The following is a 14124-nucleotide window of genomic DNA, read 5'->3' on the forward strand; positions in this document are numbered from 1 at the left end:
TCTATAGGGACCCCCGGGAGCCTCGGGAGAGCCTGGCCCTCCAGGACCACCTGGACGGAGAGTGTGTTTGCCTACTGTTTTTCTTTAGTTGCTGATGTTTGTAGGACTTGACCATTAATCTCTGTTGCTTCCACACAGGGGCATGCAGGTGTGGGGGGGAAAGAAGGAAAGCAGGGGAAGAAGGGGGCAAAGGTGAGATTTAACACTTAATGTAAACTTTATTACCTGACATATGTTATGACGTAAACAACTTTCATCGTTCCTCTCCAGGGTTCTTCTGGTTCTGAGGGTCCAATTGGGAAGACAGGGCCTGTGGGACCTCAGGGACATCCTGGAAATCCAGGTCCAGAGGGACTGTCGGGCATTCCAGGCCCTGCTGTGAGTCCAAACTCATCTATCCACATCACTGGACTGATAGATCCAACTGTGCTCGTTACCGACCTTTCTAACCACTTAATCTATCTTAAACTGATCACTCTTCTTCTACAGGGGGAGCAAGGGTTAAATGGACCCCCGGGGCAAACGGGACCTCCCGGTCCTATGGTAGGGTTTTCACCGCTATTTCTCTCTCATATCGATCTGCAACTGTATCAAATACAGCTTAAAGAGAAGACGACAAATGATTTGTGGCCTGCAACAAATTCGACTATTCGATGGGCTTTTCTTTTACATAGGGGCCAGGTGGATTACCCGGACTGAAAGGAGATCCTGGCCTGAAAGGAGATAAGGTATGAGAGAATCATAAATTCAGTGTGAGGTATCATTACCTGACTGCATCATGCCTGTGTGCTCTTTATATAAGACCAAAACAATATACAGCCTGCCAGAGCCGTATGTAACAGCTTGACACTAAAGTAAACTGCATAACATCAGAAAAGAACAAAATTGTGTCACATTGTGATGATTGTGAGGCTTCAATGCTCTGGCCGTAAATCTCGGCTGTTTTTCATGCTGTCCAGGGTCATGGTGGACTGATCGGACTAATTGGACCTCCAGGAGAGATGGGAGAGAAGGGCGATCGTGGCTTGCCAGGACTTCAGGGAGTTCAGGGTCCCAAAGGAGATGGCGTATGTGTAACTGTATATGTCAAATGTATATGTGACCTGGATCATCTGAAAAGCTGAATAAATGAGCTTTCCATTGATGCATGGTTTGTTAGGATAGGACAATATTTGGCCGAGATACAACTATTTGAAAATCTGGAATGTGAGGAATATTGAGAAAATCGCCTTTAAAGTTGCCCATCAGAGGCGTTGTAGCAGGTCGCTGCCAAGAAGAAACAAGTTTGTATTAACACTCTCTATTGACTTCTGCCGCGGTCAGACTTGACTTTGAGCATGCGAAATTCGTTCAGACGGTCGTATGAAAATGGGGGGGAGAGATTCCTCCATTTTTTACATTTCTGTATCGAGAGGTCACGCTGTGACGTTTTGATCTTCTATTGGTCTCACGCACTCACGTGATGCGAATTCGCAGGTCAGAGTTCACCAAACTTGAACTTTGCTACACAGCGATTTCGAAATATCTTCGGACGGGCTTGCGTTTATGGTCTGAAGCATGCGTATGAATGGAACGAAAGTCAATGGAACGAAAAGTCAAGTGTGACCACGGGTTTACTGCTTCATCCACTCCACTTGCATCCAAAATAAAGTTTTAAAATATTTACGGTAGGAAATTCACAAAATATTTTCATGGAAAATGATCTTCACTTAATATAATAATGATTTTTGGCATAAAATAAAAATTTTTTTACCCATACAATGTATTGTTGTCTACAAATATACCCGTGCTACTTATGACAGGTTTTGTAGTCCAGCGTCACATTCAGTATACAATATACTAGAGGTGCACCAATTGACCGGCCAGAGATCTGAATCGGCCTTTTTTTCGTATGATCGGCCCGACCGGTGACCGGCCGGTCAGTCTCACGTCTCGCTGATTCCAAGCCGATCTTCTGTTGCCCGTGATGCGGGCAAGAACGTCACAGCCGTCAGTACACTCAAAGCCGCAAGTAAACAAGTAAACGTGCGCGCGCACAGCCTGTCTTTCACGGCTCGTTTATACTCGCATGTGGGTCCACCGGACTGCGAGTCTCTGCTGACTGATGCACATCTCTCATATCCGCTGACTGCACGCGCACCATGTACTGTACAGACTGTAGTTCATCTCTCGCTGCTCCGTCTACATGGGGTATGTACTGTATGCTAACAGTGATGCTATTAGCATCATGCTAAACTCTGACACATGCTAAACTCATGTTGAAGTCGTTCACTCTGTGTAAAACAAACATAAATTCCATTCAACCTGATTCCTTGTCTTACGTTAAAACTGTGGTCATTTCACCTAGGTAAAATGACATTCAACACAACTTCTACTTGTTTTTAAAAATATAAAAAAACGAATAAATCAACCAATATATGTGATATACAGTATATCTGATTGAGTTCTTTACTAACACAAAAAACTGCAAATACATATACATCTTTACAGTAGAGTAGAATTCACTCATAAGATTTTTAACTTTTTTATTGAAGTTGCAGCAAAAATCAACCCACTTCTTTTAATCCTACAGACCCAAGATAAAGACAATTTATTTTACATTTCAGAAAAAATGAAATAAAGCAATGTTAGTTTCATAAACAGAAACAGACGAGAATAAAGTTGAAGTATTTTATTGTTATCTTAGACTTTTGTGAGATGAGTACAAAAATGAAAAAGGTAAATTAAGTGACATGTTTAGTTATATTTTATTATTTGTACTTCTTTTCAGTCACAGAGTTCTTCAATTTAAGAGTTGTTTGGGAAAGAGAAGATTCTGTAATTTAATGCAGCTTGGAGAACTGCATTTAGGGAAATTGTAATGTTCAATCATTTATAATATAATATTTTATATTATTATATAATTCACAATATAAAAAAATGTGTATTGAAGAAAAATTTAATATGGTTACAGTATACTGTCAATTATAGTTTGTGGATAGAAAATCGGAATCGGCAAAAATCGGAATTGGCAGGTTTCACTTGTAATAAAATCGGAAACCGGAATTGACAAAGAAAATTGCAATCGGTGCATCTCTACAATATACATTATAAACAATATATGAAGAGTTTGGTTCCAAAATGAGATAACTCCGTTTTTAACATGTTTGTTTTTTCAAAGTGGGGGGGACATTTAAAAAATACATTTAGAAAATAGATTCTGGTCCTTGATTCTGATTGGTTGTGCTAAGCCGTTGTAAAATTCCTAAAAACATACAGCTGACTGCACCACTGTGTGTTGCTGCGTATGTGTTGCTTGGCAACCACTTTGTTGTTTCTGTTACCGAGGAAAGGCGGAGCCATCTTTTTTTCTTATTATGTTGGCTTGACAGAGTCAACATACTGATCTTGTATCTAAGCTTATTATTATTCTTCTGATCCCCCAAAATTCTGACTGCTACTCCTCTTAGAGCTTTCAAACTACATCCACCAAACTTTCCACAAACCTTCAAACTGGTCTGACTTGAGTTGCTATATCTTTTCTAACTGATCCGGGTTCTGGTTTTCGAAAACTGGACTCTCAAAACCACATAATTTCCCATAGACTTAACATTGTGACAAACTTTGACGGCTCATAACTCAATGTGAGGATGTCGTAGAAACTTGCGAGTTACCACGTTTGAAGAAGCTGGCAGGCTCTGTAAGAACTTACCTCACAATGGGGTGTAAGTTGCACCCCTGGGGCGTAAGAGACCCCCTAAATTCCCCATTGACTTATAATGGGACAGGAAACATGCCCATATAAGGCGTCATAACTGTCCCATGTTGAATAACTTCGCAGTACAACCACTTAGAGACAAGGGGGTGGGCTCATTTTACTCAGGTAACCGATCAGTCTTTTAAGATCATCATGACGCTATTAAGCCACGCCCATAGCAATCATTTACAGCAACCTAGCAACCGCTCCCATAGACTCCCATTATAAAAAGTCCAGATGGATATCTTTGCAGTGTCGTAGAGACAAGGGAGTGGGCTCATTTGGCTCAGGCAACCAATCAGTATCCCTGAAACCTCATTAAGCTACGAAGCCACACCCATCGCAATAAAACATGTTAACTTAGCCACCATTTAACAAGACCTACTGTATATCTCTGCTTCAGAACATCGTAGAGACATGGGGGTTGGTTTGTTTCACTTGGGACTTGAAGCATCATCAATTGGTTTCTACTAAGCCACACCCATAGTAACCAAACAGGTTAGCCTAGCAACCATTTAGCAATACCTATATATCTGCTTCAGAACATCTTAGATACACGGGGCTTGGTTCGTTTCACTCATAGCTTAGAGTATCATCAAATGGCAGATGCTAAGCCACGCCCATAGCAACCAAACAGGTTAGCCTAGCAACCGTTTAGCAATACCTATATCTCTGTATCAGAACATCATAGAGACACGGGAGTTGGTTCGTTTCACTCATAGCTTAGAGTATTATCAATTGCTGATTCCAAGCCACGCCCATGTGTCGTTATAATCATGCTAGTAACATGCTAATCATGCTAACAACATACTAAGCCCGGTTTTAACACACTGGGGTCACATTATTTTTTCCATCATGTTAGAAAAAGTTTAACGATAAAACCTTTCAAACTATTTCTAACTCTTCAGGACAGGCTTTGTCAAGCCAACATAAAGTTTGTACTTAAACTTTACTATCTAGTTATTATTACATTTTATTTGCTGTGTTTTATATTATGAAACCTTGCTCCATATATGGAATAACCATTTTATAAAAGCAATAAACCCCCGTGAAGCCCTGGTTTACAGTGATTTTATATATGATTTTTAGCTATTGACGTGATTTTTTCTGGGTTTCTGGGTTTGTTTCATACTAGAGTTTTTCTTTTATCAACTGTTGGTTATCTCTTGGCGGTGAGATCAGGGGTTATATTAATGGTGATTTAAACTTATGCGTTTAACATTATTTTCTACTCTTGCATAATGTAAATGTTTAATGGTGCTGTTATACTTGTGCACATTTCTCATGCCAAAAGATAGCAAGTAGTACTTTGTGATTTATGAGGGAAATTGATCTTATTTGATGATGATGTTAATGGAATCTCTCTTAGGGTGTTTCTGGTACCTACGGTCCTACCGGTCCACCTGGACCCCCTGGATTAGCTGTGAGTTTCTTTTCAAGATTTATTGCTTGTTCACTTGTTTAATCCTTAACTTTGTTGTGTAACAAAAGTCATTTTTAAAGATACCCGCTGTAAAGTTTAGCTGAGATCATAATGCCTGTTTTTTCATCCCTGTTATTTTCTTGCTCACTGCTTAGGGTTCCATTGGCGAGAAAGGATCTAAAGGAGATGAGGTCTGGTATATTTTTTATTGCAATCATCTTCTATTCATCCTCTCGGTGATGTTTATGTTTATATGGTATGTATTTGTATTGTATGTGTATTAAAGTTATTGCAGTTGTCCTGCCGCTGTTATGAAACCGAACTGAGAGACCTTGACAGTGCAATCCTGCTACATCTACAGATAATCCCTCCGAATGAATTACCATATAAAGCGCTGAGTCGGCTTTGGCCTTTGGGGGAAATGTCAATTTCAGAGATGCCTGACTAAAGTGTTTCCGTTTCTGTCATCCACAGGGAGCCATCGGCCCGAGAGGAGATACAGGTTCTGCCGGACCTCCCGGACCACCTGTGAGTTATCATAGTCTCTCTTTATGTTTCTGTCTGTCTCCTTTCCTTATCATTTGCCTCTTATGTCTGCTTACGTCCCATCGCTCTGTACCTCTAGGGCCTGCCAGCCACCATGATCGAGCCATTGCCAATCAGAGAGGGACATAAAAAGCGAAGGAGACACTCAAACAAACAGGCCGCCAGAGCCATAGCAGAGCAGGAGGAGGAGGAAGCAGTTCGACTCAACATGGAGGACTTTCTACAGGCGGATGAACCTCTGGATGATCCCGAGGGCATGGAGGAGGTGTTTGCTTCACTCAACTCCATGAAAACAGAAGTGGAGCTCATGAGAAAACCGCTCGGCACTTTCGAGGGTCCTGCCCGCACCTGCAAGGAGCTGATGTTGTGTCATCCAGAATATAAAGATGGTGAGGAAGCTTATTGTGTTATTGTATACACAATCTTGTATTTTAATAAATCATAATGAATGGGTATCTATGAAAGAGTATTTAAAGTGAGTTGTTTCTGTTCAACCAGCAGAAAACCGCCATTAGTTGGATGTTGGGTATTTACTGTCTGATATTATGATTTTTAATAGTGGACTCCAGTTCAAGAAATTCATGTATAAAACTAGGGCTGCCACAATATACCTTGATATAAAACCCACGGTTATCGATATAGTGTTACTTTTACACACATGATAATATCGTAAATAATTCAGCACTCGTTTAAACTTTTGCCTTAAGAGCAACAAAGGTAACAAACTTTCTCCACTACATCCATATTTTGAGTGCAATTTATTCGACAAAATAAACCAAATTAAAGATGAATTTGAATTGATTTATTTTACAATAAATTAGGGCTGTCAATGTTAACGCGTTAACGCATGCGATTAATTTTTTCAAATTAACGCGTGAAAAATATTTAACGCAATTAATGCAGCATCCGTTTGTTTTGACATTCTTTATCTTACGTTACATTATGTAATCACGCTCTTATTCGTGTACAGCAGGGCTAGTCAACTGGCGGCCCGCAGGCCAAATGTGGCCCGTCAATCATCTTTACCTGGCCCGCCTTAACATTTCAAATAAGTGGAGAGACTTTAAGAACAGTGTGCTTTAAATGCACGTCCTCCTGAGACGCCACATCTTTAAAAGGCCAAAACGCTGCTACATAATTCCCTCGGCTCATAATGATTTACGTCTTATAAAGCGATTTGATCGGTCAGTTCAAGAAACTTAATGTTATTTACAACGTTATAATCAGCAATGCATTGCACAGCCACAGGCAATCGGTTTGCGCACGCGATAGGTTGTGTTCTAAAACGCGTTTTCTGCCCTTGAAAGTAGGCTAATTGTAGGAAGGGTACACCACGTGAACGGTTGTCTCAGATAAGGGGGAAAGGCAGGCTTTTAAACCACTTAAGCGCGATTTGAAACAGTTGCTTTGACGCGTTCAATGAAGATAGACAGCTTCTAAACTGTGGGACGCGGCAAAACGCAACGCGAGGTCCAGTCTGGTGTAAACAGTCATGAGCTGAAGGCTGCGTCGGTGAATCTCTGTCAGACAGCGCATCCGTGTTAAGTTCTCTTTCATGCTTGAATGGATAAAACCACACAAGATTATGTCAGAAAGCCCGTTTTGTCTAGAATTTTCTTAAGCAAGACTTCATAGTGTAAAATAAAATCTTAAATGAATGCAAAGAGTTGTGAAAATGGGAGTGCGGTCACGGTCAGATCTGCGTACTGAGACAGCTCTTAAAGGGGCCACGTTCTTAAATGTGCTGCTGTGACTGCTGTCACTAACGTTAATCAAAGAACAAAATAAAAGAAGAAATCAATTGATTTTGTATCTTTAATGAGAATTCTTCTGCATTTAATTGATAATTTAGCATTAAAGACTGTAAAGTGTTTGAGAACTTCCTTCAATTTCTGTATATTTCATGATAGCTCTCAATTATATTGTTGAATGGCTATAATTAATGTTAAAATAATCAATTTAATAGAGACATCAGTTACAGTACTAATATCAAAATGTTTTCTTTCATTCATAAAATGACGCTGTTAAAGAAATATGTTGTTTCTACATCAATTTGAAGATTAAATGTGAAATTATTAAAATGTAAAAGTATATTTTAAAATATTATTATTATGTGTGATTAATCGTGATTAATCACAGATAATGTGTGATTAATCTGATTAATTTTTTTAATCGATTGACAGCACTACAATAAATCAATAGATATTACAATCATTTTGTTATTATGAATACTTTTGGCCACATTAACAGTGTAGTGAAAATCTGATATTTTGTCTGATATCGTGATTATTATTATTACAGGTACAGTATTTACATACAGATCTTAAAATTAGGGATGTCACAGAATCAGATTTTCACAACACGGTTATCGTGGCAAAAAAAAACATGATAACTGAATTATCACGATGTCTACGGATATTTTTGTCTTAATAAATAGACAATGTAATTTTGTAATAAATATGAATATATCATGCTATCAGTCAATTGTATCTATAATTTTACGCATCTTCTTCTAGGTTATTGAATGAAAATGGAATGAAATGAAATATGAGGGTAAGGGGGTAAAAAAAGAACCAGAATCATTGTAGCTCTTAAGGCAAAATATTAAACAGGTGCAAAACCACCACCCTACTATTACTATTACAGATAACGTTGCTGTATTATTTGTGTTAACGCAGCATTAATAATCATGGTTATTGACAATATTGGTACATTGTGACACTACTTAAAATGAAGAGTTATCCATCTTGGCATGTATGTTGTATTATAATGTTGTGGAACCTCAAATTCATTGAAATTAGTTTGGGTGTGTTTTAATAGATTTTAATATCAGTCATTTAGCATGTATTGGCCACATCATAGAATTTATCCATTTGTTTGTATCAGCTAGATTTGTACAGCGTTTCCATTTTTCACCGCCAACAAAATAGCTTATTTATACTCGTCTCTGCATGTTAAGATGGAATAGGAAAAGTATTTTACCATCAACTTGATCAGTTTTACGATATCCTGTAATCCTCCCAGGTGAATATTGGATTGACCCAAACCAAGGCTGCCACCGAGACGCCATCAGGGTGTTTTGCAACTTCACTTCAGAGGGAGAGACCTGCCTGCACCCTGACAAACGATTTGAAATGGTGAATGCTACAGCACACTCAGAGAAACTACACACGTCTTCCTGCAGTCTCAGTTCAACAGGCTTTCTAGAGTCTGGAGGAAAACATGTCTGATCTGTCTCTTCCTCTCTCTGTACAGGTGAAGTTGGCCGCTTGGAACAAAGAAAAACCGGGCAGTTGGTACAGCCAGTATAGAAAGGGCAAGCAGGTGCTATTCTCTTCAAACGCTTTCCTCTTATTTTTGCAGTCTGACTGTCAACATTCGTGCGCAGTTTAGATCTAGAAATGTTTTTTTGTGCCGGAGTTATTCTTGAAATTCTTTATAGTAGATCAACAAAACGGCTCATTTTTGTTAGCATCTTTGTGTCTGTGATGCTCTGCCTGGTGCAATAAATAAACCAGTTGTTTTACTCTCAAATTAGCGGTGAATTATGTTAAAAGTGTTTTTTCTAAACTGTCAAGAAATCAAGTGAGACAATTCAATGAGCGTGTGTCTACAGTGTGATGAAAATAAAGAAATAAGTGATGCGTCTGGTCTAGAAAAGAGATGCAATGGTATTTATATGCAGCTCTATGTGAGATGCCTCGGGCCAAACTCTCTTGGGTGCGTATGGGCGACCTCCATCCGTCTTGACTCATTAAATGATGGTTGAGATCAACAGCTATGGCCCGTTTCAGTCGGAGCTCATTGGCAAGGTGTGACGTGTGACCTTGTTACGGAGATCGAGTCAGACAGATGTCACTCTCTCCTGCCTTCATTAGAACTAAAAATGTCGTCAAGGTTGCAAAGGTGGCGTGGATGTTGTGCAATATGTGTGTCCGCGAAATCATCTTAGATTAATTTGAGTGTTTCTCACCCCTGATTCTCTTCAATGCTGCAGTTCTCCTACATGGACGTCGATGGAAACCCAGTGCCTGTGGTCCAGCTGACCTTCCTGAAGCTTCTGAGCGCCACAGCCAGGCAGACCTTCACCTACACCTGCCAGAACTCCATCGGCTGGTACGATCTGACGAGCCACGGCCACCAGCATGCCGTACGGTTCCGAAGCAGCAACGACGAGGAGATGACGCAAGCCAAATCCCCCTTCATCACATCACTGTATGATGGTTGTCAGGTAAGATGACTTCTAGGTGATCGCTGTTCCTGTAGATTAGGTGGTAGAGCATTATGTTAGCAGCGCAAAGTCTAGGTTTGAACGCAAGGGGAAAGTGTTAAAATGTTTGGCCTCGGAGTCTTTTGTTACGTTTGACTGAAAATTGTCACGTTATAATTCGTTTTTACTTCATGGGAATGGTAACTTGGTGACTTTTGTGGCATTTTGCTACAGTGTGTGAACCCAAAAATGAATAATGGATGTGATTTGAAAAGGGTAAATGATTCTAAAACGTCACTAAAGAAGTCACATTTTTACTCCTGACTGTAATTTTTTATAGATAATTCATTTGAATAGAAAAACGCATGATATAAAATGAATAGAACAGAACAGAATATGAATTTAGTTATAATAATATATTATATTATATACTAATGAAAAAATAGCCACATTTTTTCACAATAATTACAATTATTGCATAAATATTACATAAAACCCCAATAAACCCTAAAAATCTGAAATATTAAAGAAAAAATGTATTACATTGATTTTACTGAATACAAGTAAGATTTTAAGTGTTGCACATGACAAGTGTATGTGGACGCCCCCTTATATACAGAAATTGTGTGGGCTTTCAACTTCATGGCCCCTTGCCTGTTCCAGCATGACAATGCTCCTGTGCACAAAGCAAGGTCGTCAAAGAAAAGAGTTACTGAGTTTGGTGTGGCCTGCACAAAGCCTAGACCTGAACACCATTGGGATGAATTGAAATGCAGACTGTGAGCCAACCCCATCGCCCCACATCAGTGCCTGACCTCACTGATGCTCGTGTGTCTGAATAGGAGCAAATGCCCACAGCCATGTTCCAACTTGCTTAGAACAGTGAAAGCTTGCTTGTCATAGCAAGCCACTGGTTTTGAAATAAAATACTCAACAAGCACCTACTCCATGGAATGTTTGGGCATCCACATACATCAGTCATATAATTTATTTAATAAAAGAGAGAAAAAGCACTCAGACTTGGTGTCTTGCAGTTTTAATGAATCACCCAATTAACCGCACATCTAAAGAGGATGAGGAACTAAAAACAATCTAAAATAAAATGATAAAATGGCACCAAAATAAGCCTGTTTCAGCAGCAGTTTAATGCATTATCCAGTAGCAAAGCCTCGCAGGGATACACTCGGCAATTCATCCCGAAGCAAAAATACGCTATAAAACCAAAGTTTCTTTCAGCTCTATTCTATTCTTTTTCTCACAGACACGCAAGGGTCAAGAAAGGACAGTGCTGCTGATCGACTCGCCGCGATCAGAGCTGCTTCCCATCATAGATGTAGCCGTGTCAGACTTTGGGAATAACAACCAGAAGTTTGGATTCCATGTCGGACCAGTCTGTTTTACTGGATAACACCATACACCTCATCACTTCAGGACTTACCAACCTAAGAACCAAGAGCAATATTTATTACGTAATATGTTAAGCGGTGGGTTTGTGACTTTCAAACAACTGATGGACTATAAAACCCACATGGCTACTCAAAAGTGCCAACCACTTAGCACATTTCTCAAAGGGAAGTCTTTCATCTTTTTTCTTTTATGATTCTTTTATGATGACTTTATACTCCGCTTACCTGTGGATTCAAATGAGGCGTGAATCCACTACAGTTCAAAGAAGTGCTTCAAGCCGAACCTGACGTCGAAAAACAAACTTGTTTCGGCGCTTGCCTTTTATCTACGCTACAGACCTTTTTTAGCCCAAAGCACAGTTGTTGGATTCGCCGCCTGTCACGCATATCTTGTTTATTTGATAGCGCTGATTTTAAATTCATTTGCCACTTGAGGGATTCGGCTTCACCGCTGAAGAGTAAATATTTCGAAACCCTGTTTTCCAGCCTCGATTGAAACGAGATGCCAGCCGAGGCGAAGTTATACCTCTTTACCAGTTTTGACAAGAAAATACCACCCCGATCCATTTGCGATTCTCCCCACGAATATTCCGCGTCGCATCAAACTCGCAGTGTTACTCATCTTTAATCAGCGTACGCTCATACATAAACAATGTTAAATAAGGCCGCAGCTTTTCAAAACGCAAAATGCTTCGTGTGCATGACTCAAATGGAGCCCAGCTGCTTATTAATATGTAAAGTAGTCCGCTCACTTATAAGCTGCTTGTCTTGTTAGCGGGCGCCTAGTATGTTTGCCTGTCAGTGATCCATGTTTCCATGGTGCTAGTGTACAGCTGAGTTACTTTATACGTGTGTGGTGATGAATGAGAATTACATTGTTGGATGTGAGCGAGGGATGTCAGACTGAAGAGCCTACCCCCAAAAAACAGCTTTGCTGGTCCTAGATGCCACCCACCCGCCACGTGATGGTTTGAGGGCGCTGGTCAAGTCAACCTAAAATAGCAAATCAGCTTTTTCAGCAGGGGACTTACTAAATTACGCTTCTTGTTTAATATGAATTCACAATCAGTTTGAGATCCTGGTTGTCAACCTCGGACTGTTTTTAATGCGGTTTTGCTATGTACATGTGTTGATACGTTGTCTTGTTTGTTGTGTTCAGAATGTGTTATACTGTGGTGCTAAAGAGGTTTTTTGTGTTGGTGTGTGTAGTGTCAATTTGTTTTCTCATGGGGCAGGTCAAGGGAGGACACCTGTGGTGCTTAACAGTAAAACAAACCTACGTATATAGAAAAATACTATCGGAAGAAAAAAATATGGTGTGTATCTAGTGGTAACCGATATTTTTCAATGACCAAATACAGAAGCACAGTTTACATACTTTTTAAGGCAACAAAACATGTTTATTATCTGAGGAAGACAAAAAATCGATTTTTGAATTCTAAATCGTCATCATACTGTATTCTATACCAAATTTGTTACTAGGCAAAGCCGATATATCGGTATATTACTAGTCTTATCGGTACATTTTATACGGTCCTCCCAGCCTGACCTCTGAGCTCTCTTGTGTATAGAGTCTGTGCTACTCATTTTTACATAGTGTACAGTTATTCTAATGTATGGATGAGAACAATAATCTGTCGCCTGACGGTTGTATTTGTGAATTAAAAGAATTTAAAGGAGACCTTTTCATTGTCCTCTGAGTGCAAGCAATTTCTGAGGAAGGAACAGAGGAACGGTGATGTCTTGTCTAAAAGCAACAGACAAGCTTGTCACTTCATTAGCCACAGCTCCAGTCTCTCGCTCTCTCTGCGCTTGTAATCAACAACGCTTCCTACCTCGCAGATGTAATCAACTCTGATTCCCTCCCCAGTTCATTTATTTCAATTAACTTTTGTTTCCGTCCCCAGGAGAAGGAACCGAGCGCAGAAGAGGAAGCAGACAGCCCATTGCGCGTACGTGTGCGTAAATAATGAAATGACTCTGGATTAGAAAGTGAGCCAAGGAGAATTAACCACATCTGCGGAGGGCCACAGTGAAATAAGGGAGGGAATTGGCAAACCCGCTCACCTCCCCTTCGTTCGTCCCTGTCTGCGGCTTGTTTTGCTAATGCGCTGTTCTTTTCTCCTCTCAACCTCTGCAATTATTTATGAGCTCGCAAACGATGGAAACCAGGAAGAGATACCGGCTCGCCTCTTGAAAGTGAATAAATTGCCTTCGCGCTGTTGGCACAACAAGCGCGTCTAGATTCACCTTATTATCGCATTTGAACTACAACAGATATTCAGAAGTGAAATGCAATCTCTCACCTGTGATTGCACATAACAGATGTGGGATGTTTTGCCTCTCTTAAAAAATTGATGTCTTGCTCAATTGTGGTGCTTCAAATTTAATCTGCGCAAGTATGCGAACCTTCGAAGCGTTTTAAGAGAATTTTTCTGATCAAGCTCTCAATTGGTTTTAAAGTGATGGTTCACCCAAAAATGATAATTCTGTCATCATCGTCTCTTGTCATTTCAAACCTGTATGACTTTTTTCTGCGGGACACAAAAGAAGATATTTTGAAGAGTGTTGGTCACTGAACAGTGCTGGCACCCATTCACTTCTATTGTATGGACACAAAACCAATGCAAGTGAATGGGGGCCAACATTCTTCAAAATATCTTCTTTTGTGTTCTGCAGAAGAAAGATGGTCATTCAGGTTTGAAATGACAAGAGGGTGAGTAAATGATGACAGAATTTTCATTTTTGGTGGTCTATTTATACAGTACACTGTGAGAAGTCTACATCCGGGCGCATTATCTTC

General features: G+C 39.9%; 1 protein-coding gene and 1 long non-coding RNA gene across 3 annotated transcripts in view; one reads left to right on the top strand and one right to left on the bottom strand.

Moving 5' to 3' along the window:
- LOC130562077 (uncharacterized) overlaps nt 1–9723 on the bottom strand; it is a 33762-nt gene extending 24039 nt beyond the window's left edge. Inside the window, exon 1 of the long non-coding RNA XR_008963897.1 lies at nt 9679–9723. This is a non-coding gene — a long non-coding RNA (uncharacterized LOC130562077). The remainder of the gene's footprint in view (nt 1–9678) is intronic.
- col5a3a (collagen, type V, alpha 3a) overlaps nt 1–13759 on the top strand; it is a 65610-nt gene extending 51851 nt beyond the window's left edge. Inside the window, exons 54-67 of one of the 2 annotated variants that reach the window (XM_057346877.1) lie at nt 8–61; nt 139–192; nt 271–378; nt 490–543; nt 675–728; nt 960–1067; nt 5106–5159; nt 5315–5350; nt 5634–5687; nt 5785–6094; nt 8730–8842; nt 8961–9029; nt 9703–9936; nt 11177–13759. In XM_057346877.1, the coding sequence (XP_057202860.1) occupies nt 8–61; nt 139–192; nt 271–378; nt 490–543; nt 675–728; nt 960–1067; nt 5106–5159; nt 5315–5350; nt 5634–5687; nt 5785–6094; nt 8730–8842; nt 8961–9029; nt 9703–9936; nt 11177–11323 (1449 nt within the window). In that variant the 3' untranslated portion in view covers nt 11324–13759. The remainder of the gene's footprint in view (nt 1–7; nt 62–138; nt 193–270; nt 379–489; nt 544–674; nt 729–959; nt 1068–5105; nt 5160–5314; nt 5351–5633; nt 5688–5784; nt 6095–8729; nt 8843–8960; nt 9030–9702; nt 9937–11176) is intronic. The other variant, XM_057346878.1, reaches the window with a different exon arrangement.
- The last annotated feature ends 365 nt before the right edge of the window (nt 13760–14124 follow it).

The sequence above is a fragment of the Triplophysa rosa genome, linkage group LG11 (genome assembly GCF_024868665.1).
Source record: "Triplophysa rosa linkage group LG11, Trosa_1v2, whole genome shotgun sequence".
In the NCBI taxonomy this organism is placed as follows: Eukaryota; Metazoa; Chordata; class Actinopteri; order Cypriniformes; family Nemacheilidae; genus Triplophysa; species Triplophysa rosa.